This window comes from Muntiacus reevesi, chromosome 3 (genome assembly GCF_963930625.1).
Source record: "Muntiacus reevesi chromosome 3, mMunRee1.1, whole genome shotgun sequence".
Lineage (NCBI taxonomy): Eukaryota > Metazoa > Chordata > Mammalia > Artiodactyla > Cervidae > Muntiacus > Muntiacus reevesi.
The window spans coordinates 240,377,553-240,401,984 of record NC_089251.1 but is presented as its reverse complement, the minus strand read 5'-3'; the positions used below and the strand labels follow the sequence as shown (position 1 = coordinate 240,401,984).

The window sequence follows — 24,432 nt, the reverse complement described above, 5'->3', positions numbered from 1 at the left end:
CCATCTCATCCTCTGTTGCCCCCTTCTCCTCATGCCTTCTATCTTTCCCAGCATCAGGGTCTTTTCTAATGAGTCAGTTCTTCACATAAGGTGGCCAAAGTATTGGAGTTTCAGCTTCAACATCAGTCCTTCCAATGAACACCCAGGACTGATTTCCTTTAGGATGGACTGTTTGGATCTCCTTGCAGTCCAAGGGACTCTCAAGAGTCTTCTCCAACACCACAGTTCAAAAGCATCAATTCTTCGGTGCTCAGCTTTCTTTATAGTCCAATTCTTACATCCATACATGACCACTGGAAAAACCATAGCCTTGACTAGACGGACCTTTGTTGGTTGCTCTTGGTAATCTTTAAAATTAACTTGTTCTCATCATGCTTTATTATTTAATTGGAATGATTAAGTGAAATTTTTGATTAATGAAAATTTTCTTTTTTGTAGGTTTCTTTGGTTACATTAGTTGCAAACACTCTTGGCTACTCAGATCTTGGTCCCATTAAATCCCTTCGGACACTTAGAGCTTTAAGACCTCTGAGAGCTTTATCTAGATTTGAAGGAATGAGGGTAAGAAAATACTAAACTTTCTAATATATTCATATTTATTAATAGAGTATGAAATATGAAAAATGGGCAATTAGGAATTATGGACTGTTTATACACATGTGCATATATATACATATGTATGATCTGTTTATGTAAATAAGTGTATATACATGTGCATATACACACAGTATTTCAATGCATATTGTTTAACAAAGAGTAAATGAAATATAATAATTCCTCCTTCATATTATATTGTTAGGCAGTGATTCAAATAAGTTACTTTTCCCTTCCTAAATGAAAACCTTTTCTATGCTAGGAAATGCAAATAAAGGGGACACTATTAGTCCTGACAGCATCTCTCATATACAAGTCATGAAGAACTTGCCTGTATCAGATGCTTAAATAATATTTTTTAAGGAATCATTCTGGGTAGGAAGCATAAGAAAAGACAGAGAAGTAGCATCAGGCATCACTTTAAATTTCACTCTTGAAATATATAGTTCACTGAAAATGGAAATATCTCCAAATTATATTTGAGAAAATGGAAGTTCTGAGTTAATTTAATTTGCGCTAGACTGTATAGTGCCTGAAAACTGATTTGTTTTTCAGAAACAAACCAGGTGAGATAAATAATGACTACCAGAAACCTAGCTTTAGGGCTATGAAACCAGCAACTTCTTCATAAAATACACAGAGGATAAGAGGACAGTGACTTTATTTTCTCTAATGAGTCCGTGTCCTCATTTGTTGCTACTCCCCTCAAATTTCTTCTTCTCCAGATATGTTCCTGCTTTCTCATGCCTCCATTCTCTTGGCTGGAATGCTTCTCCCTCCCTTGCCTCAACTCTAACTCTTCAACATAGCAAACTCCTACTTATCCTTTAGACCTAAATTTAAATGTGCCTTGTCTGTCCAGGTATAACTGGGCATCCTTCCTATATGTTTAAACACATAAAATCCTTATCATATTGCATCATACATATTTATCTGACTGCCTCTCTGTAGTCTCTGAACAATTTAACATGCAGATTAGTCTAGCTCTCTGCTTCTCTAAATGTAGTCAGCATCATTTGAAAACTTACTAGAAATGCAAATTCCTGATTCCACCCTACATCTGCTGAATGATAAACTCTAGAGTGGGGCTCAGAAATCTGAAGCCTCTGGTGAGTGTTAGACATCTTTTAGTCTAGCAGATCTGCATTGTTATTCCTGCTAACCTAATTAAGACTATAACCTCAATTAGTTGGTGTATCCAGTGCATATTGTTCCAGTGTATATGAGACATCATGATTATACAAAAAACTTTTTTCGTAAGTAAAAGTCAATTCCTGTTTGTCATGTAAGAACTGAAAAATTACATTTAATTTTATACACAAAGGTAATATTGGAATTGACATTAATTTTGCTTTTTGAACATGATTATATAGAACATTGCCATCAGAACTTCTCACTGATCCTTGGACTCAAGTGGAGCACATATGACATTTTCATAATCAAGGAATATACTTTCACCAACAAAACTACTTCCCTCAGTGATTAAGCCACCCCATTATTTTACCCTGTTCTTTGTTCTTCATCTGTAATACAGATGAATTGGATGAAGGAGAATGTTTTAATATATTTGGAGTGAAAAATGTATCTATTTAGTTTATTAGCCAGGCAAAAAAGGGGATGTTTTTTCACATTGCAGGGTCATTTTTAAGAATAAATATGATTGGAAACATTTTATAGTTAGCTTCCTTTGAAAAGACTTGAGGTTCTTGAACTTATTGACTTCTGCAAATGGCTTCTCATCAGAACAACATATATCCATCTCCCTCAGAGACCCATCATAATGTGCATTCTTTCAGCAAACATTTTCAACGCCAACTGTGTGTCAAATTTTGTACTATAAAACTACGATGGTAAATAGACCCCAACCCCCCAGGAGTGAGTCAGGACAATGTCCATGGAGAGAGAAACAGGGGGATATTAGTTGTTCTGTGGCATCTGCTGTAAACAGTAAGCACCCAGTGCTGCGGGAGTAAAGATGAAAGTGGCTGCCTGGGGGGACCTGGGAGGGGCTTCATAAGCAGGTGGCCTTGGAGCCATGACTGAAAGAATGGGCCCTAGCTCACAGGCAGGTGGGCATTCCAGGCAGAGGTGCAACTTGGTAGGGAAGGAGAGAGTTGAATAGGCAAGGTGTGTTTGAGCAGCAACTAGAAGGATCAGCATGCCTAGGTGATAAGCATAATGGGGAGGGCAAAGGAAATGCGGGTGAAAATGTAGGTCTGAATAATAGCTGACCACTTTGAACTCTCTAATCCTGTTCTTCCTAACCCTTTGGGGGGTGATGTACACTGTAAAACTCTTGTGAAAGTGTAAATCATCTCTATAAACAAAGCATGCCCATAATATTTTCATATAATCTCATGCCCCCATGGAACCTCTACAAGTCCATGAATCGCAGGGTAGTAACTATAATTCTGGATCAAGAGTCAACAGTCAAAGCCCACAGACTGGATGCCTGTTTTATAAAGGAAGTTTCTTTGGATCACATTGCATTCTTCAGTCACTAAGTTGTGTCTGACTCTGTATAACCCCATGGACTGTAGCCCACCAGGCTTCTCTGTCCATGGGGTTTTTCCAGGCAACAATACTGGAATGGGTTGCAATTTCCTTCCCCAAGGAATCTTCTGAACCCAGGGATCGAACCTGTGACTCCTGCATTGGCAGGCGGATTCTTTACCACTGAGCCACCTGGGAAGCCCCATTGGATCACAGCCACACCCATTGGTTTGTGTGTGATCTATTGCTACAATGGCAGAATGGAATAGTGGCAACAGAGATCATATAACCTGCAAAGCCTAAAAACATTTAAGACAATGTTTGCCAACTCCTGCTCTAGACAATCTCAAAAGTAGTCAGGGATCCTTCATGTCTTCCCTTTGGAAATGTCTTGAGAGCCTGCTCAACATATTGCAGAAAAAGAGAGAACATATGCTTTTTACTTAACAAGTTGGTCTTTAATGCATTTGTCCCCAAATTCAGGGTAGAGTTTAAGAGATAGTAAGTTTGGACAGATGAAGTAATTAAGAAAATCTGGAGAGTGATAAATGTTACAGTAGTTGCCATGTAGTGGAAAGAGGCATTGGTGATAAGTAGTAGTAGAAATGGCTGAAAAGCAGAAATAAAGAGAGCATAAAAGATAAACTTTATTGCATTTTTGTGTTAGCTTAGACTAGCTCTATCTATATTTAGCCAAGGCTTATATGGAAATTGCCTTTTACATTTAGAATAATAAGTTTGAAAAGATTGCTCTCATTCTGCAGATGAGGAAACAGGGATCCTAAGCTCTTAAGTATATTTATGTTATCACATAACTAGTGTCCATGCATGCTAAGTCATTTCAGTTGTATCCAACTCTTTGCGACCTTATGGGCTGTAGCCCACCAGGTTCCTCTGTCCATGGAATTCTCCAGGCAAGAATACAGGGGTGGGGTGCCATGCCCTCCTCCAGAAGATCTTCCTGACTAAGGGATTGAACCTGAGTTTCTTACATCTCCTGCATTGGCAGACGGGTTCTTTACCACTAGTACCCCTTGGGAAGCCCCATCACATAAATAGCAGCACCAATTAAATCTAAGGGGTTCAAACCATAAAAAGATTCCCAGTCTTAATTCCAGCTTATATATAGTAATGGTTTACATGGAAGAATTTTAGCACTAGTAATTCTAGGACTATGAACCTTTAAATGTACATTTTGCTTATTTAATCATTTATATTTATAAATTTCTTTCTTTTCTAGAGCATGCAGATTTTATGACTTCACCTTACATACATCAGGTTTTTGGTTTATTCTTTTATTTATTTTATTTATTTAAACTGTCATTTAATCTTAGTAAATTGTTTTGTTTTGTTGCTAATAGTTTCACTGTGTGATCTTCATGTATTTTTGTAAACTCATTGATCACGGGGCTCCTGTCTCATTTTGTCCTGCTTAGCACACTGCTGAGCATATAGTAGGCATTCAATAAGTCTTATGTCTTAAACACGTAAGGGTAGCTTTTCTAACTTTTTAAATTCTGCATAATGTTTCATTAATGTTGCCTATTTAACATCCTTACTGGTCCTAATCATTCTTTTCTTTCTTTTGAATGCTAGGTGGTTGTGAATGCTCTCATTGGTGCAATTCCTTCTATCATGAATGTGCTACTTGTGTGTCTCATATTCTGGCTGATATTTAGCATCATGGGAGTAAATTTGTTTGCTGGCAAGTTTTATGAGTGTATTAACACCACAGATGGATTGCGGTTTCCTACAAATGAAGTTGAAAATCGTTCTGCCTGTCTTGCACTTATGAATGTTAGTCAAAATGTGCGATGGAAAAACCTGAAAGTGAACTTTGATAATGTTGGACTTGGGTACCTGTCTCTGCTTCAAGTTGTAAGTGGCTCATTTTATGAATGCTTGAATTTTTAGTGCACATAGGATGGAGAAGCTGTCATTATCATATAGCTGTTAACTAAAAATTAAAGATAAAGTACTGTGTGACTTAAAAAACAGAAGTGGTCTTTCTTAGAGCATGTGTGTATAAACATGAGTTAAGAAGTATGGGCTCTATTTCACTGCTCTAAGGTGATTAATCCATAATCACCTTTTCAGAGTCCCCTGACCTCCCTGCCGTTGTGCCTTCTGAATATTGCTCCAAAGATGAATAGTCATTTTTTGGACTACTACCTTCACACTACAAGGAAATCAGAAGGCCTTGCCACTGGTACAGAAAATCCTTAAGATATGGAGAAAAATTACTTCTTTCCTTAGTTGTAAAACTCTCCACCCCCTCTGGAAAAATAAAAGTTCAAGTACAAAACTCACAGGCAATTCTAACAATCTGGAAATTCAGTAGGACTGAGATTTAGAATGTGACTTGGCAATGTGCCCCCGCTCTTTTTCTTCTTGACATGGCATCTTTATGTTAAGTTGATATCTTGAAATATAATGGGCTCTCTTTATCCATGGCTTTGCATCTGCGTGGTGCAAGGACTTCAGCATGGGCAGATTTTGGTACCTTCAGGGAGTGCCCTGGAACCAGTCCCCCCTGCATGTACCAAGGGATGACTGTATAGTTTACTAACTTAATATTACTTAATAAATGTTGTAACATTAAATATACTTACTCATTTATGGCTATTTTAGAGTATGAGCTTCACTTTCAGATTCTATTAATGTTATATTTACAGGCAACGTTTAAGGGATGGATGGATATTATGTATGCAGCAGTTGATTCTGTTAACGTAAGTATTGGTAAACATAACACCGAACTCTTCAATTTTGAAAAGCTTCTTTGTTTAGTTAGGCTATTTTCAAACAGCAGCTCCAAGAAGCTCTTGGTCCGTGCACACACACTGAAGAACATCCAGGTGGTAGTAGCCTCGGTTACCTGTGTGGCATTTGGAAGCAGAGCTTGACTTAAATTCTATGACTCTGCTGTATCAGTCAAGCTTGCATCTGACTTGCAGCAAGCCACTTTATCTCTCTGAGACTGTTTATTGATCTATAAGAAGAAACAATTCACTACTACCTCATGGGGCTATTCTCTGGATCCAGCTAGGAAATGTAAATAGAGAACTTAGCTCAGCCTGGCAGTAATGTGTTCAGTTAATATTTATCAAAATAAAAATGAAATAACATGTTTTATTTATCAGTCTTACTGCTTTTATATTTTAAAGTGCCTTGGAAGAGTTAATGTGAAATAAGTCTCACACTAAGGAATTTTGAAAACTACTGACTAGTTTATATTATCACAAAAGCCAGTGAAGATATTTCTATAATCAAATTAAAAAAGACAAAATTTATATAAATATGATATCATCTCCTTTACTGTTTTTTCTGGAAATAAATAACATGGATTGTAATTTACTTACTACATTGTCCTATAGTCCAAGAAGGTGGATAAGCCCTTTGTAGTTATTAGAAAATTATATTTAGTATTGAATAAATGTTTAAGAATGATTATGTTGAACTTTGACAACACTATGGCTTCTATAAAACCACTTTTACCTAGGATTGCACTATTTGAATTTCCTTGTCAGAGCATGTGAGAAAGAAAATGATGAATTTATTGTCAACATACTGTTAACTTTTGTTAATCCCATAGGTAGACAAGCAGCCCATTTATGAATACAACCTCTACATGTATATTTATTTTGTCATCTTCATCATCTTCGGGTCATTCTTCACTTTGAACTTGTTCATTGGTGTCATCATAGATAATTTCAACCAACAGAAAAAGAAGATAAGTATTTCAAGTTTATGTCATTGCCCTGAAAGACATGAACATTATTTTTCCAAAATATATAATGTGAAATTTAATGTCAATTACTTCATTAGAATTTCATTAATTTTCCAAGTAGTTTTTAGTATCCAGTGATGGATATGCTTAATCTCATTCATCTCTGCACAGAAAATAATCATCCTGCAATGCCTGAGACCTGGATTCGATTCCTGGGTCGGGAAGATCCCCTGGAGATGGAAATGGCAACCAACTCCAGTATTCTTGCCTTGAGAATCCCATGGACAGAGGAGCCTGACAGGCTACAGTCCATGGGTCACAAGAGCTAGACACGACTTAGCTACTAAATGACCACAAAGTCCTAATTATTTTTAAGCAATACATCAACTATTCAGGTTTTTCCCCCAGTGTTCCCTGTGGAGACTTAAGGAAACTCAGTGCACTAATTATTTATTCAAAATGCTTTTCATAAATAGTTCCTATATTCTGTTCTAAGCCATAGAGGGATTATTGTTATAGACTTTGTCTTGTAAATGAGGAAAGGCACAGAGATTTTGAGTAATTTACCAAAATGATGCACCTGGTAAGTGATAGGGTTTTAATAGTAGTTGATCTCATATACTTTGTTTATTATTTAGGCCCCTTTCTACCCCCCAAATACTGTAATATGATATACTGATAAATGCAATAAGAAATTAACAAGAAATATAAATAGAGAAAGCTAGATACAGCTAAAAAATTTTTCTGATGTATGTGACAATTGAGCAGGCATTGGAAGATGGATGAAAAGATACATAGCAACAGGGAGGCAAAAGGATAAGTAGTCCACAGTGGGTCAGAGATATGTCTGAGCACATGCACAGTGATAATAAGGAGGCAGCAATCCAGGCAAAATACCAGTCCATCCAGTTGGGATGTAGTTTTGAGAAAAGAAATAATAAGAGGTCTTGATTTGCTTAAGCACAGATCTGAAAAGCCGTATTAGATATTTTTCAATAGGAGCTAATGTCATTAAAGTATTTCGAGCATACAAGCAGGACATACACATTTATTAAAATTTGATGACATGTCTGATCCTGTGTAAAGTACACAGTAATCTTCATCACATTCTATAAGGGTAGAGGTCATAGTATCCCCATTTCACCTCTCAGAGGGGTTATGTGCCTTGCAAATGATCAGATAGCCCAGAAGTAGCTGCATCATAGATCCAACTCTGAGGTCTCTTTTCCCAGAATTTATGAAAATCCAGCTTTAATTTAAAAAATTAATCTATCGGTGATGCAGAGAATGACTGCAAGAGCCCAAAGACTAGGTTAGACTCTGCTTTACTTGCTACCTAGACCACACTTCATTCTCCAAATCAGTCATTTGCAGCACTAGAGAATGTGTGTGTGTGAGTGCGAAGTCGCTTCAGTCATGTCCGACTCTTTGCGCAGGCTCCGCTGTCCATGTGATTCTCCAGGCAAGAATACTGGAGCGGGTTGCCGCACCCTTCTCCAGGGGATCCTCCCAACCCAGGGGTGGAATCCCGTGTCATGTCTCTCGCATTGGCAGGAGGGTTCTTTACCACCAGCGCCAGCTGGGAAGCCCACTAGAGAATGGGGGATACATTCAATTAAGAGATTTTAGCGGGTAGGATCTACAGTATTGTTTGTGCTTTGCAGGAGAAAAAATTGTCTATGAAGTCTCAGTTTTCTCAAAGTAAATTGAGTTACTGTGGCTGTAGCACCACCCACAGGAAAAGAGAAAAGTCTCTTTTCTAAAGAGAAAGATGAGGTAGAGAATAACGAGAGGAGGTGATTTCAGGTACTGGCTCAACAGATGTACCTGCAATAAAATGTCATTCATGATGTGACTGACTATTCATGGGTGAAGGAAAATGTAGTAAACTGTGTTGTTTCTGTTTGCATTCTGAATACAGGTGTTTATTTTTTAAATTCCTCGTTCCATTCTAACATTTTATATCTGACAGTCAAAGTTAGTATTATCATATATTCATGCCTTTAGGCAGAGAATCTTAAATAATTAGTAATCTTGAAAAAATTTTGTAAATTATACCTTCATTTCCAATGTAGTTATTTTTCCTACTTTGGTCATTATATATGTGTACCTGTGATATATAAGCACGCATATACAGTTCTGCAGCATTCCCTATAGAGGATGAATTATACATGTATCTAGAAAGAGCAGTATGACCATGACAGGACAACCACAGCCCTCACTGCTTTAGTCCCCTTGCTTTTAAATATTATTCTTATAACAAGAATTGCCACTGCAGGAAGATGGGCTGAATAGACACCATTACCAGTAACATCAGGCGAAATTACTAATTTCAAAACACCGACAGCTCGTTATCCCCTACCATTCTTCCAGTGTTTCATTTGCATATGAAACATGCTTTTTTTTCCATTTATTTTTATTAGTTGGAGGCTAATTACTTTACAATATTGTAGTGGTTTTTATCTTCTGCCTCTTTCTAAATAAGTTTACAGTTTCTTTCCAACCAACTTGGAGAATGAAAGAAGACAGGAACAAGCTGTCTTCAGTTAATAACCTAGTACATAGGAGGCTTCCTGTGGTATACAAAGTGTACATGAATTCATCTAATCCATAGAACAAACAAATGAAAGTGGTACCATTATATATGTGTATAAACCAAGGCCTACACAGAGTAAATAACTTGTTTCAAGTCAAGAAATAGGTCATTGGTAGTCAGGCTCCAAAGTTCTGTTTGAGTGCAAAGCCCATCCAAAATGAAATGGGGCCTCTTAGTGCTTTTTAACTTCAACACTTTAATCTCAGTTTGGTGTGAAAGTCAAAGTGTTAGTTGCTCAGTCATGTCCAACTCATTGCAACCCCATGGACTGTAAGCCCACCAGGCTCTTCTGCCTATGGAATTCTCCAGGCAAGAATACTGGAGTGGGTTGCTCTTCCCTTCTCCAGGGGATCTTCCTGACTCAGGGATCAAACCTGCATCTCCCACTTGGCAGGCAGATTCTTTACTACTGAGCCACCTGGGAAGCCCACCAAATACCCATGCCTCTTTCTAATAGCCAACCCCACTTTACTAGCTTTTCAACTATCCTTAAGTCTTATAAATACTGTTTTTATCTTTAACAAATCTATGTGATAATTGAGTTTTAATAGTTCCTGAGAAAATGTACTTCTAAAAATTTGAACCTAAGTTATTAATGAGTTCAGGTTATAAAAGGGAAATGTATGTGATGTATTTACACAAATGACTAGTACAGACCTTGGTTATATGTAATTAAATTCTAAGTAACATCAACCTTTTCAGTAACAGTAACCTTATTTGGAAGGTTAATCACAACAACAGGAATTATAAATAATTATTGAATGTTTGGAATCGAGTATCTTAATTGATCCTTATGACAAACCAATGAGATAATTACTCTTGTGAAAGTGAAAGTCACTTAGTCCTGTCGGACTCTTTGTGACCCCAAGGACTGTAGTCCACCAGGCTCCTCTCTCCATGGAACTCTCCAGGCAAGAATACTGGAGTGGGTTGCCATTTCCTTCTCCAGGGGATCTTCCGACCCAGGGATCGAACCCAGGTCTCCTGCATTGCAGGGAGACTCTTTACCAACTGAGCCACCAGGGAAGCCCAATTATTCTTGTTCAGTTCAGTTCAGTTGCTCAGTCGTGTCCGACTCTGCAACCCCATGAATCCTAGCACACCAGGCCTCCCTGTCCATCACCAACTCCCGGAGTTTACTCGAACTCATGCCCATTGAGTCGGTGATGCCATCCAGCCATCTCATCCTCTGTCGTCCCCTTCTCCTCCTGCCCCCAATCCCTCCCAGCATCAGGGTCTTTTCCAATGAGTTAACTCTTCACATGAGGTGGCCAAAGTATTGGAGTTTCAGCTTCAGCATCAGTCCTTCCAATGAACACCCAGGACTGATTTCCTTTAGGATGGACTGGTTGGATCTCCTTGCAGTCCAAGGGACTCTCAAGAGTCTTTTCCAACACCACAGTTCAAAAGCATCTATTCTTCAGCACTCAGCTTTCTTTATAGTCCATCTCTCACATCCATACATGATCACTGGAAAAACCATAGTCTTGACTAGACAGACCTTTGTTGGCAAAGTAATGTCTCTGCTTTTTAATATGCTGTCTAGGTTGGTCATAACTTTCCTTCCAAAGAGTAAGTGTCTTTTAATTTCATGGCTGCAGTCACCATCTGCAGTGATTTTGGAGCCCCAAAAAATAAAGTCTGACACTGTCTCCACTGTTTCCCCATCTGTTTGCTATGAAGTGATGGGACCAGATGCCATGATTTTAGTTTTCTGAATGTTGAGTTTTAAGCCAACTTTTTCACTGTCCTCTTTCACTTTCATCGAAAGACTTTTTAGTTCATCTTCACTTTCTGCCATAAGGGTGGTGTCATCGGCATATCTGAGGTTATTGATATTTCTCCCAGAAGTCTTGATTCCAGCTTGTGCTTCTTCCAGCCCAGCGTTTCTCATGGTGTACTCTGCATACAAGTTAAATAAGCAGGGTGACAATATACAGCCTTGACGTACTCCTTTTCCTATTTGGAACCAGTCTGTTGTTCCATGTCTAGTTCTAACTATTGCTTCCTGACCTGCATATAGGTTTCTCAAGAGGTGGGTCAGGTGGTCTGGTATTCCCATCTCTTTCAGAATTTTCCACAGTTTATTGTGATCCACACAGTCAGAGGCTTTGGCATAGTCAATAAAGCAGAAATAGATGTTTTTCTGGAACTCTCTTGCTTTTTTGATGATCCAGCAGATGTTGGCAATTTGATCTTTGGTTCCTCTGCCTTTTCTAAAACCAGCTTGAACATCTGGAAGTTCACGGTTCATGTATTGCTGAAGCCTGGCTTGGAGAATTTTTAGCATTACTTTACTAGCATGTGAGATGAGTGCAATTGTGTGGTAGTTTGAGCATTTTTAGGGATTGCCTTTCTTTGGAATTGGAATGAAAACTGACCTTTTCCAGTCCTGTGGCCACTGCTGAGTTTTCCAAATTTTCTGGCATATTGAGTGCAGCACTTTCACAGCATCATCTTTCAGGATTTGAAATAGCTCAATTGGAATTCCATCACCTCTTGTAGTGTGAGTTTATTCAACCTTAAAGAGATTTAAAAACTTGCCCAAGGGCAACAGAGATGGGGATTAAACAAAGATAATCTTACAAAACTGGGCTCTTAGCTACTATGCAATACATCTTTGACATAGCATGTAAAGACCAGCCTGATTTACAGAATGTCTGCCACCTAGTTTTTAAAGGGATGCGTTTCACAAAATCTTTATAAGCTATGGTTAAATAAAATGACAACACAAGTTTCTCTACTGGAGTGTTTTGCAATCTCCTCTTAGCTTCATCCAGCTCTTCATTATACTGACAATCAGGGTATCATCAAGGGAAGACAAGATCTGTAATTATGTTATTAATAGGCTATGATATTCAACCCTTGGGCTTCCCAGGTGGCGCTAGTGGTAAAGAGCTTGCCTGTCAGTATAGGAGACATAAGATACACGGGTTTGATCCCTGGGTTGGGAAAATCCCTTAGAGGAGGGCATGGCAATCCACTCTAGTATTCTTGCCCCGAGAATCCCATGAAGAGAGGAGCCTGGCAGGCTACAGTTCACGGGGTCACAAAGAGTTGGACATGACTGAAGCAACTTAGCATGTACTCACTTTCAACCCTCATCACTAGATGATAAAGGGTTTGGGTTTCTCTTGACATTATCGTGAAAGTTCTCTCTTGTATATCAGTGGATCAGATGAATACCAAAGTTACACAAAGATTGCATATCAATTAGAGGAGACATAAATTAAAACACATAAGACAGAAAGGGAAGACAGATTTTCATTAGGTATTTGATAGGTAAGAAATTGCAATCCAGGGAAACCAAAGGGAAACCATATCCAGATCACCTTTAACTCCAGGACCATACAAGTTAAGTAAAGATTTCAGAACTATAAATTTCCCCCAAAATTCCTAATTACATGGATTGTGCTAATTTATGCCATAACTAAAAATTTATATTGCAGGTCAATGAGGAATATGCATAAATCTGTATAAATTGTAGATAATTTTAAGAAATCAACAGTTTAAAGGAAAAGGCAAAACTTCTAGGTCTCCTGTGTGAGATTTAGACTTCTACAGTGAAGAAAAGATCAAAAACTTTATTTAGATGTTAGTTTATTTACTGTTGAATCTTAAATGTTGTATATTCAATTAGAAAGTCCTTCAAGTCAGAAACCCTGGATTATTGATAATTTTCTCAACATCTAAAACTCTATTATGTATATTGTTTATACCCAATAAAGTGTTTATGTTGAAATTCCTTTATCTGGAATTAAAGAGGTAATGAAAGATTTTTTAGCAAATAAGTAAATAAATGTATTATGTGTATACCAAATACATTTGCGTGTGTACACTGTTTATCAATGTGTTATAATAACATATAGAGTATATTCATTTTTCTGCTAAAGGAGTATGGTGTAATAAAATGAATACAAGTGAACACAAAAATATTATTACTTTTTGCCCCTACTATTTATGAGTCAGTATGGCTAATAAGTAAACATTAGCCAACTTATTATTCACTACTTTTGTTTCTTATCACTTTTCCTGATATATTTGTTATTTAGCAATGAAATGCCTGATGAGACAAGTAGCAGATAAAATGAGATACCAGCATATCATTTAAAACAAAACAAGTTAGGCTACTAAAATATAATTAAGCCAATTATTATTTCATGTAATCCATATATTTTATATATTATGCACATTACATTACATTACATACAGAGAGTCATGTCCCTATGTGTAGGTAATCCTTTGATTTATAGCTACCTTGCACGTAATCAGATACATTTCATTTTATTTAATTGAAGTGTAATTAACATATAACAGTATATTAGTTCCAGATGGACAATATAATAGGGCTTCCCGGGTGGTACTAGTGGTAAAGAACCCGCCTGTTAATGCAGGAGACATAACAGATGCTGGTTAGATCCTGGGTTGGGAAGATTCCCTGAAAGAGGAAATGGCAACCCACTTTGGTATTCTTGCTTGGAAAATCCTATAGACAGAGGAGCCTCGCAGGCTGCAGCCCATAGGGTCACACAGAGTCAGACACAACTAAAGTGACTTAGCAAACAGCATGCACAATATAATGATATCGTATTTGCATACAGTGTGAAATGATTACCATAAAACTTTAGTTACATGTGTCACCGTCTGTCACCAGAAGTATGGAATAATTTACAAGAGCCACACTTTACAGGAGCCGTACTAATCTCTATATGGTTCCAATTTTAATATATGTGCTGCTAAAGTGAAAACACATTTCATTTCTGCATGAATACATTTTTAACCTGAATAATCACCTGAAGGAATATCTGGAAAACGATTCTGGTTTTAACTAGATCTATTTTTTATTTCTTTACCTTGGAGGTCAAGATATCTTTATGACAGAAGAACAGAAGAAATATTATAATGCGATGAAAAAGCTGGGATCCAAGAAACCACAAAAGCCAATACCTCGGCCAGGGGTAAAAAATATTATATTTAGCATGTAAATTCTAAAATTATTTTAATTCATCTTTAATATATAATTATTTCTTAATCATATATGCATAATTTTAATATTTTAAAGAAAAGTCCTTATAAAACTGAATATATGTATTTTGAACACTATCACAGCTCTTAATATTCTTTGGTATATTTTCTTTTTCTATAAAAATGAAAAAATAATTTTATATGCTTTACCTCTACATTAGCTATACATCTTACTATTAGTACAAATGGTCTATAGAGAATCAAAATAAAATGTACTTTTGACTGAAATTTGATTATCTTGATGACTTTATGGTGTAGTGATAGCATGTAGTGATAGCTGTCTTCAGTCAGGTGAAACCAACCTTGTAGACCTTTGATATTACGACAGATAGAACACCAGGAAAGCAGTTGGACTGGTCATGAGTCTACACTTTATCCTGCCATAAGATCAAAGACCAAAATAGGCTCAGATGTAAATAGTGAGCCTTAGCAGTTAAATAGTTTGTATTCCTCTAACATTTAAAATAATTTTAAATGCATTATATGTATCTCAATTTCTGTTTAGTATAACACTGTATACCAAAGTTGTGGATGAAGACAGAGCAACCTAAAAATGGGAATATGCTTAGTACCAGCTGCCTACATTAGGATTACCCAGCACTATTTAAATGGACACATGGCCAGGTTTCACCCAGACCTATAGAACCATAATCTGTGAATTTAAAGCTCTAGTATTTAATTTTCTCAGTACCCTACTTGATCCTGATAAAGTGCCTTAAAATTTGCCTGTGCAACCAATAAAGTGATTTTGAAATTGAGTTTCCTGAAAAGCACAGTACTGTTCAGTGAGATTGATAAGAAAAGTGGTATGTTAAGTATGGATATGTTTGGAAGTATATATTCTATACATGGAAGAGACAGGAAGTATAGATCTCTATATTATAGCAGTAATACCAGTGTAAGACAATGCCAACACATTAGTCAAAATAATGTGACAAAGTAGAAATTCAGAGATGTCATTTTATTACCTTGAAACACTCTAGGTAATGGAACTGAGATTGTCTTCTCTCTCTCTCTTTTTTTTTTTTTTTCCTCTGACAGATTCTTAGTAAAAAAATTACCTTGTGATCCTGGCAATCCCTATATGACATTCTAGGGTGGCTATGCTTAAAAGCAAATGTCAGTTTACAAGGTTAATTGAAGAACTGGTACACTGAAAGTCAACAAGAACAATAAGTTGTCATGTACTCTGACTTAGATTTAGCCCATTAATAATATTCCTTAAAGCAAGAACTTATAACCAAGGATAATTTATGCAAGTTTTGAAGACAGATACCTTTAAAAATTATTTTGTTAATGTAATCATTTATGGATACTACTTGGAAAATTTACTGTACAATTTCCTATCATTTTTGTTTCTTTGCAGAACAAATTCCAAGGATGTATCTTTGACCTAGTAACAAACCAAGCTTTCGATATAGCCATCATGGTTCTGATCTGCCTCAACATGGTAACCATGATGGTAGAAAAAGAGGGACAAAGTGAATACATGACTGAAGTTTTATATTGGATCAATGTGGTTTTTATTATCTTGTTCTCTGGAGAATTTGTGCTGAAACTGATCTCCCTCAGATGCTACTACTTCACTGTAGGATGGAACATCTTTGATTTTGTGGTTGTAATTCTCTCCATTGTAGGTAAGACCATTTATTAATCAGATTTTAATTTTGAATCAAACTAAACATCACACATATTCAGAGAAGTTTCTGAATTCATGAATATAAACCTACTTTTGAGTAAGACTGAAAAAATAAAGTAACCTTTAAAGCAAAACTAAACAAAATAAAAACCTCTGTGTCAGAATTCCTAGGTTCACATTACAAGACTGAAGGATACATTTTCTATTTGTTGGAAGCACATAATACTCCTTGATATTTAACTTCCAAGATTACCCTTCACAAACGTAGCAAGTGTATCAGTAGATAGGTATGTCTTAGAAGACCAATGTAAATTGACAATATAAATCTAAATGTAGAATCTGAAATCATTTTTAGTTTTTACATATATGAGAACTATCTCTTGATTAATGATAATATAACTAGCCAGAATATTGGTGATTGAAAATTCTCCCTGAAATCAAAGTGAAGTTAAGGTATGAAGAAATGCCAGCTTCATTTCTTACAGCTTCCTACTTGTCAAGTCTGTAATCATTTTCAACCAACTGCAGTCATGTCTGTGAATCCTATTTGATTTTATACTTCCTCCTATTTCATTACCATAGCTGTTTTCCTTTCATCTTGTTTTTCATTATTTCTACATGCCTTGCCCAGTAGTTTAGGTTTGCATTTATTTTTATAAATTTTAGACAGGAAGAGATTGTGGAGATTATTTAATACAAACTCAGAGATGCTGAAACAAGGAGACTCAGAAGGGCTGAAAGTACTGTAATCTAAAACTGCCATATTGAGTACTGCAACTTAGAATAGGCATTCAAAATCAATTTTTGAAAAAAATATAAGAAAAATTAAAATTTAGATAGGACTCACACATTAACAACAAGCAGAATAGAGGAAGCATTCCAATTAACTTAGGAAGAAAGGAATGTCCCTCTGTCACTTCTCTTTGTAACAGTGTTGGCTGATCCAATTAGATCAGAAAACAGAGAGGTACATATCTTTAAATAATGGAGCAAATGTTCAGTTTCACATCTTATTGTGGTACTCTAAAATTGTAAGAGAATCAACCAATAAAATGGATTCAATTAGAGTTTAGAAGGTGCAGATTTTAAATTGCATGAACCAATGTTGATAATTGTTTATGTGGACCAAAAGATTAGAAAATATATCTAAGGAAATCTCATTCATGATTCCAAAAATAAAGAAAAATACCTAGTAATAACTGTAATAAGAAATGTATAAGACTTCTATGAGGAAAACTAACAGAAACAAAAGAAAATTTAAATAGTAAATCCAGTGTTATCGCAATGAGAATATGAATGGGATAATAAATTGACAACCTAAATCTAAATGATTCTAAAATTCATCTGGAAGAAAAATTAGAGTAATGAAGGGTGACTTACATTGCCAGATATTAAAGATTGTTATTACATTGATGAAGTAATAGATTCAAATAAATAATCAAATTTTAAGCTTCAATATATAGAGAATTACTAAGTTAGTTAAAAGATCTCCTGGATCAAGATTAATTGATGTGTAAAAATGTATTCTAGTAGAAATAGATTTATAACCATGAGCTTGAATGATCCTTTCTATTCATGACAAACAACTCCCTTGAGACAAAATAATAGATATGACCACATAAAAATCAAAATATTTATTCTATGGAGGAAAAATCATTACCGCCACCAAATTAAAAAAAAAAAGTTGAAAAACGTTAAAAACAAGGAAATTGTTAATGTAACACTTATGGCTAACAAAGGATTAGTACTTGTAATAAAAAAATATTCTTCATAAATCAATAAGAAAATATTAAATCTCCCAACAGAAAAATAGTCAAAGAACTAAACTAGGCCAAAAGGAGAAAGTTGAAAATAGTCAACAAGCATACAAAATGTCCAATAAATTAAGAAAATGTGGATTATTTTTCCCCCAAAAAATGCCACAGTACTGAGATGTTTCAAACATCACAGAGATATTTTTGGTAAAATTATAAAGAAGAAAACAGCTGGTGAGCATGTGAAGTGGAAGCACTTTCATAGACTATCATTAGGAAAGTTAGTTTCTACAAACTTTTTGGAGGTAGGTTTGCAATATATAACAAAAATTTAAATATACTATTTCACCTACCTTCTATTATTATCAAAAAATGCTCATGCAACTAGAAAAAAAGCACCTGCTTAGATATTCATTTCGGTCAAAACAATTGGAAACAGCATAAAATTCTTCAATATATGGTGACTTTGACAGAACATTATACAACTATAGGGAATTGTTCTGTTGTCATTTATATGGAAATACCTCCATAACATATGATGAAATAACTAAAACAGATGACAAAAAAATCCCTTCTACTATCATGCTTACATTTGTATATGTTTGTGTGCTTGCATAAAAAAATGGAGTGATCCTAAACAAAATACTAACATCTGTTAATGGTTGGTTGATATTTCAGGTGATTTATATTTTCTTTTTAGCATTTTACTATGTGACTTTAATTTTTCTACCCTTCCAATTTAAAAAATTGTGCATTAAAAAAAAGGTCCACAAACCTACTAAAGGAGAAAAAAATGTCACAATGGTTAAATCTAGCCATTTTACTGTGAGATTGCTCAATCCTTGTATTGTTATAATATTGTCTTCAATATAAAATGAAAATCCTGAAATCACAAGAGATAAAATGGCACATAAAACTATTTAGAGTCATGATTTTCTATAGCATAGATATTTAAATATTTACCATTTACTCCTTCACTCTTCACCAGGTATGTTTCTAGCAGATTTGATAGAAAGGTATTTTGTGTCCCCTACCCTATTCCGAGTGATCCGTCTTGCCAGGATTGGCCGAATCCTGCGTCTGATCAAAGGGGCTAAGGGGATCCGCACGCTGCTCTTTGCTTTGATGATGTCCCTTCCTGCATTGTTTAACATCGGCCTTCTGCTCTTCCTGGTCATGTTCATCTATGCCATCTTTGGAATGTCCAATTTTGCCTATGTTAAAAAGGAAGCTGGAATTAATGACATGTTCAACTTTGAGACCTTTAGCAACAGCATGATCTGCCTGTTCCAGATTACCACCTCTGCTGGCTGGGATGGATTGCTAGCACCTATCCTCAACAGTGCACCACCGGACTGTGACCCCAAAAAAGTTCATCCTGGAAGCTCAGTTGAAGGAGACTGTGGGAACCCGTCTGTTGGGATATTCTATTTTGTCAGTTACATCATCATATCATTTCTGGTCGTGGTGAACATGTACATCGCTGTCATCCTGGAGAATTTCAGTGTTGCTACTGAAGAAAGTACTGAGCCCCTGAGTGAGGACGATTTTGAGATGTTCTATGAAGTTTGGGAGAAGTTTGATCCTGATGCCACCCAATTTATAGAATATAGCAAACTCTCTGATTTTGCAGCTGCGCTGGATCCTCCTCTTCTCATAGCAAAACCAAACAAAGTCCAGCTCATTGCCATGGACCTGCCTATGGTCAGTGGGGACAGGATCCACTGCCTTGACATCTTATTTGCTTTTACAAAGCGTGTTTTGGGGGAAGGTGGAGAGATGGACTCTCTTCGTTCACAGATGGAAGAAAGGTTCATGTCTGCAAATCCTTCTAAAGTGTCTTATGAGCCCATCACAACTACACTAAAAAGAAAGCAAGAGGATGTGTCTGCTACAGTCATTCAGCGTGCTTACAGACGTTACCGCTTACGACAAAATGTCAAAAATATATCAAGTATATACATCAAAGATGGTGACAGAGATGATGATTTGCCCAATAAAGAAGATATGGTTTTTGATAATGTTAATGAGAACTCAAGTCTAGAAAAAACAGATGCAACTCCATCCACTGTCTCTCCACCTTCATATGATAGTGTAACAAAACCAGACAAAGAGAAATATGAAAAAGACAAAACAGAAAAGGAAGACAAAGGGAAAGATGGCAAGGAAGGCAAAAAATAGAGCTTCATTTTTTATATATTGTTTACAGCCTGTGAAGGTGATATATTTGTGTTAATAAGACTCTTTTGAGGAGGTCTATGCCAAATCTCTTTTTATCAATTTATTCTCAAAGTCAGTGCTTTTGCTAGCTCTGATTCTCTGACATAGGTGGGCAGCGTTAGCAGATGGCTATTTTTGCATTGGTAAATGTATCTCTAAGAATTGTTAAGAGTAAGTGTATGGGAATTATTGATTACAGCAAACAAAGGTGATTTAATTTTATTTACTTTTAATAAATCAGAAAATCATGTAGAAAATATTCACATCTGCCTTGTCATCTTTTCACAGGATTGTAAACATTCATGTTTCCCATGCACGCAGGCATGCGTGTGCATACACACACACCAATACCTAGCATTTGGATATCTACAAAAGTATTTTGCCTTGACTTTTCAATGAAGTGCTCTAATAGAAGGCACTAGTAATGAATGTTCAGTTAAAACATCTTGTTATCTTGTTATTAGGGGGCAAGACTCTTTTTTTCCATGTACAGAGGTCATTCTATATTTTGAGGTGCTTAAATTTATCCATGTTACATGAAAACCAATTTATATGTGCCCACTAAATCCCATGGGACATGTAGGCTGGTCAGTTCTACCAGTGCTTTTTGTTTATCACGATGCATATACCGACTAGGATAAGAATTACCTTTAAAATGTTGTGCTTCATGGACTGCCTTTTTCTATATCTTTGTTTGTTCATTCGGTAATCATGAAACATGAAAATTTATTTTAAGTACATATCACATTCCTTGAAAGAAAAAAAATGAACATAATTGAGAAAAGAAGCGACTAAAGAAAGCTTTATCCATTTTTATTTATATCCTGTAACGCCGGACTGTGCTGCTCCAAAAGTACCAACAATGATCCATCTCATCATTTTTGTCACAGTTTTCTGTTTTCTCATGCTGTGTTGTTGAATCATTCTTCAGCACCGAGCAAAGCTGATCCTGTCTTCAGTGGAGTGCTTCCAGATATGCAGAAAGATATTTGATATCATGGTACATGTTTGAGCAGATGATGACTTGGCCACAGTGTTTAGTGTATCACCTGCAAAATATCCTGAATGTGTATGGCAAGCTTTCAAGTCATACTACATGGCAGGCTTTCAACACAAACTTGTGTGTAGTAAGAATGAAATAGCATTCAACCAAGATTCTTGCCAACTTGCTTGCCTGATTGGTTCTAGTAATCCACTTGAACCTTTGTTCTTTTATCTACAAAATGAGGAGGATGTCACTTTCTCCTTAAAATTCTATGACTATAAAATATATTATGTATCCATCAATAACGTACCCTGAGCTTAAAGTTTACCAAGTACACATTCATTTTGCTTTAGCTGTTGTTCTTCTATCAAGGATTATATATCTAGTTTACAAAAAAAAAAAAAAAAAAAAAAACTTGTTAATAGTGGCTTGGAAAGAAATAGCCATGATGCATTTTTTATGAGCTTATTCCAGGAACATGAGATCATTCTTCTATCGAGTTATTCATGCACAGGCAAAAACTGAGTTACAAAAGTGGAAAGTAATTTTATTTAGAAGATTTTGTGGGAGGTTTCAAAGCAAATATATACAACAATATTTCATTCATTTGCTTTCCTCAATGAAAAAAGAACTTAAACTGTACTTCTATATTAAGTGCTTAAAACATTTTTGCTGTTGTTCTTTTGGCTAGTTAAAAATAAAGGAGATTTAAGCATACCCATAGAGATGAAGAAGTACGGATAGAGGATGAGAGGCAAAGGGAAAAAAAAAAAAAAACAGAAATGAGAAAGACAGACCAAAACAAAGAAAGAGACATCTCCACAGAACTTCCTACCTAGAATGTTTCTAAATTGTGATGTGTTTTACAGCATTTGTGAAGGAGATTATCACATCTAGACATTTGTCCTAAAGCATGAATGAAATTAAACCTAGGGCCAAAGATTCTTTACACCTAAGTTCAATCCTTCACCTTGCATTATTTGGGCCTCTTTTTTATTTACTATATAAGATACCATGCAGTGTTTTCCTAGACTATATAGAGCATTGTATCACCTCCCTGCTAAGTCTGTTGAAAATAGGTTTTGACCAATTTAGAGAATCATGCAAAATATGTTACCTTTGTAAGATTTTTTAATACACAAAATTAAGAAATTAATATTACCTTAAATGTGAATGCAGTTTATCCTCATCATTTTAAATCTATATAACTGTACTTTGCATATTTATAAAATATAGTGGGAAAAGATGTGGGAAGGTTTATGTGTGATTTACTATTCATGTTTTTACATTGCCTGATTTTTATGTGAAAAAAATATTAGCAACTTGTTCCTCAACACAATTTATTCTAAGCATTTCAAAAAAAGAATTACAAAGTCACACTTCCATTTCATGCTGAACTATAATTTTTTAATGTAACATGGTTTTTTTATATATATGTTTTCCCAGGAATGTCTAATTGTAACTTTTTATCAATTAATAACAATATTTGGAACCAAGTGCTCATTTAATACATTACAAGCTTGAAGGGAAGTTAGACTTCTCTTTTCATATAGATTACTGTTTGGTATTAATAATAAGATATCATTCTCAGCCCTGTCATGCTAATATTTAAGTCACACTATCATTGAACACATTTAATCTAATGATATAAAATGACAATTACACTGTACAATTTAAATTGGAATAAAATGACAGTGAACAGATTTGAACACAAATCCATTCATCCAATGGAGATAAACATGGGAGCATCTCATTTTACCTTTTTGACTGTTATGTAGTTTGCAAAAGATGTAAGTAACTTGTTGGCTGTTTCTAAATGCTAATTGATGAAAACTTCAACCCTAAATGTTCAGCATGATTTTATAGAATTTTGATAGCTTTATTCAAAAGTTAAGAAGAAATGCATCTGTAAATAAAGCAGTTCTAAATAGCAATTTCAGAGAAACATTAATGGGAGTGATGAAAGTGGGCCAGCTAAATTATAATGGCCAATAAATGACTTGGGTTTAGGACCTATGTATAGAGGCCACCAATTTCTTTTAATAACTGTGGTTTGTTATGTTATATTCTTGAGGAAAATAATTGAGTTGCTTCATAAAGATAAATGAATAGCCATGAATATAATAATACTGTTTACATAGAATTCTTTATAAATTTCATACATCTATGAATGCTCAAAATGTTTGAGTTTGTCATAAATTATATTGTAGTTATACTTGAGACCTGCACATTGTAATAGAATCTAAAAATAAAAGTCATCAAAAAATAAAATCATGTTTGCATGTATTTTCTGTTTTTGTGAGAATAACCTTTAGCATTATCCCATAATCCAGGCAAAAGGAGCTGCAGAGCCATGGTTAAAATCTCTTTCAAGGGAGGAAACCTTCTGATTAGAGTGGAGAGGGCCTTTGCTGCAACAGGACTTGATGCACATGGGATGAAAAACATGAATAATTGAGAGCTGTAAACAAGCAATAGGAGAAACATGCTATATTTTATTCTCTGTTATTCTGAAAGTTGTGTAGTTAGGTACCCATATTGACAATCTGTCCCAGAAGAAAAAGCCAATTTTAAGAGATTTAGGAGGCTTGTGTCATGTCTGTATCACGTGCTTTAGCTTGACCCTCAAATTTATTTTTCATAAGCAGCTGAAATGCAAAAAAGCCATGGATGAAACTATAGGTAGTAAGTATATAGAAAAGATTCAGAGCTTATTAACAATTTCGCAAACCTAGTAGCATTGAGGAAAAATTATTCCTCTTCCGGATGTAATATTCACTAGCATGTGCTAGTTTCGATTGTATTTTGTATGAGACAATATGACTTCTATTTCATTAATTTCCACTCAGTGACTAGGAACACCTTGGGATATCTCTATGGGCCTATAAGAATAAGAAAAGCAAAAACAAACCATATTGCTAAATGAAAGAAACCATTCTGGAAAGGCTATGTATTGTACAAACTAGCAGGTGGCACCAATGGGAATATTTCAACCCAGGCAGAACGTACTGAGATTTCGTAATCTTAGAGAAATTTAAATAGAATTGATTTTAACTGCATAAACCCCAGGGAAAATTGAAAAGAGAACTACTGAAGAAAATCGCTATAATTTATTGAAGGGAAAGAATGCAACTCTAAAGTCTGAGAAAGACTTGATAAATTGAGACTACAGAAAAGTGACATTTTCCAACCTTCTGGAAAAGCCACCCAAACCCCATCTACTTTTGTTCTTTCTGCAGTTTTAGAACTGCCAACACCTCACTTCCGTGAAAGACAAACATGATGATGACATCTGAAAGACTGTAAATATCAGAGTGTAATATTATATTGATTTATCATTCATTATAAATCATGTATCTGTTTGTTAAATTATATTTTACTGTTTCTTCTATAACCTAT

At 35.5% G+C, this 24,432-nt stretch overlaps 1 protein-coding gene across 3 annotated transcripts in view; it reads left to right on the top strand.

Annotated features, from left to right (window-relative positions):
* The window catches only part of SCN9A (sodium voltage-gated channel alpha subunit 9), a 169,823-nt gene extending 146,570 nt beyond the window's left edge, over window positions 1–23,253 (top strand). For all 3 annotated transcript variants that reach the window (XM_065931685.1, XM_065931686.1, XM_065931684.1), the window contains 7 exons: window positions 439–561; window positions 4,684–4,965; window positions 5,763–5,816; window positions 6,680–6,817; window positions 14,264–14,368; window positions 15,802–16,072; window positions 18,817–23,253. In XM_065931685.1, coding sequence (XP_065787757.1) covers window positions 439–561; window positions 4,684–4,965; window positions 5,763–5,816; window positions 6,680–6,817; window positions 14,264–14,368; window positions 15,802–16,072; window positions 18,817–20,009 — 2,166 coding nt within the window. In that variant the 3' untranslated portion in view covers window positions 20,010–23,253. The remainder of the gene's footprint in view (window positions 1–438; window positions 562–4,683; window positions 4,966–5,762; window positions 5,817–6,679; window positions 6,818–14,263; window positions 14,369–15,801; window positions 16,073–18,816) is intronic.
* The last annotated feature ends 1,179 nt before the right edge of the window (window positions 23,254–24,432 follow it).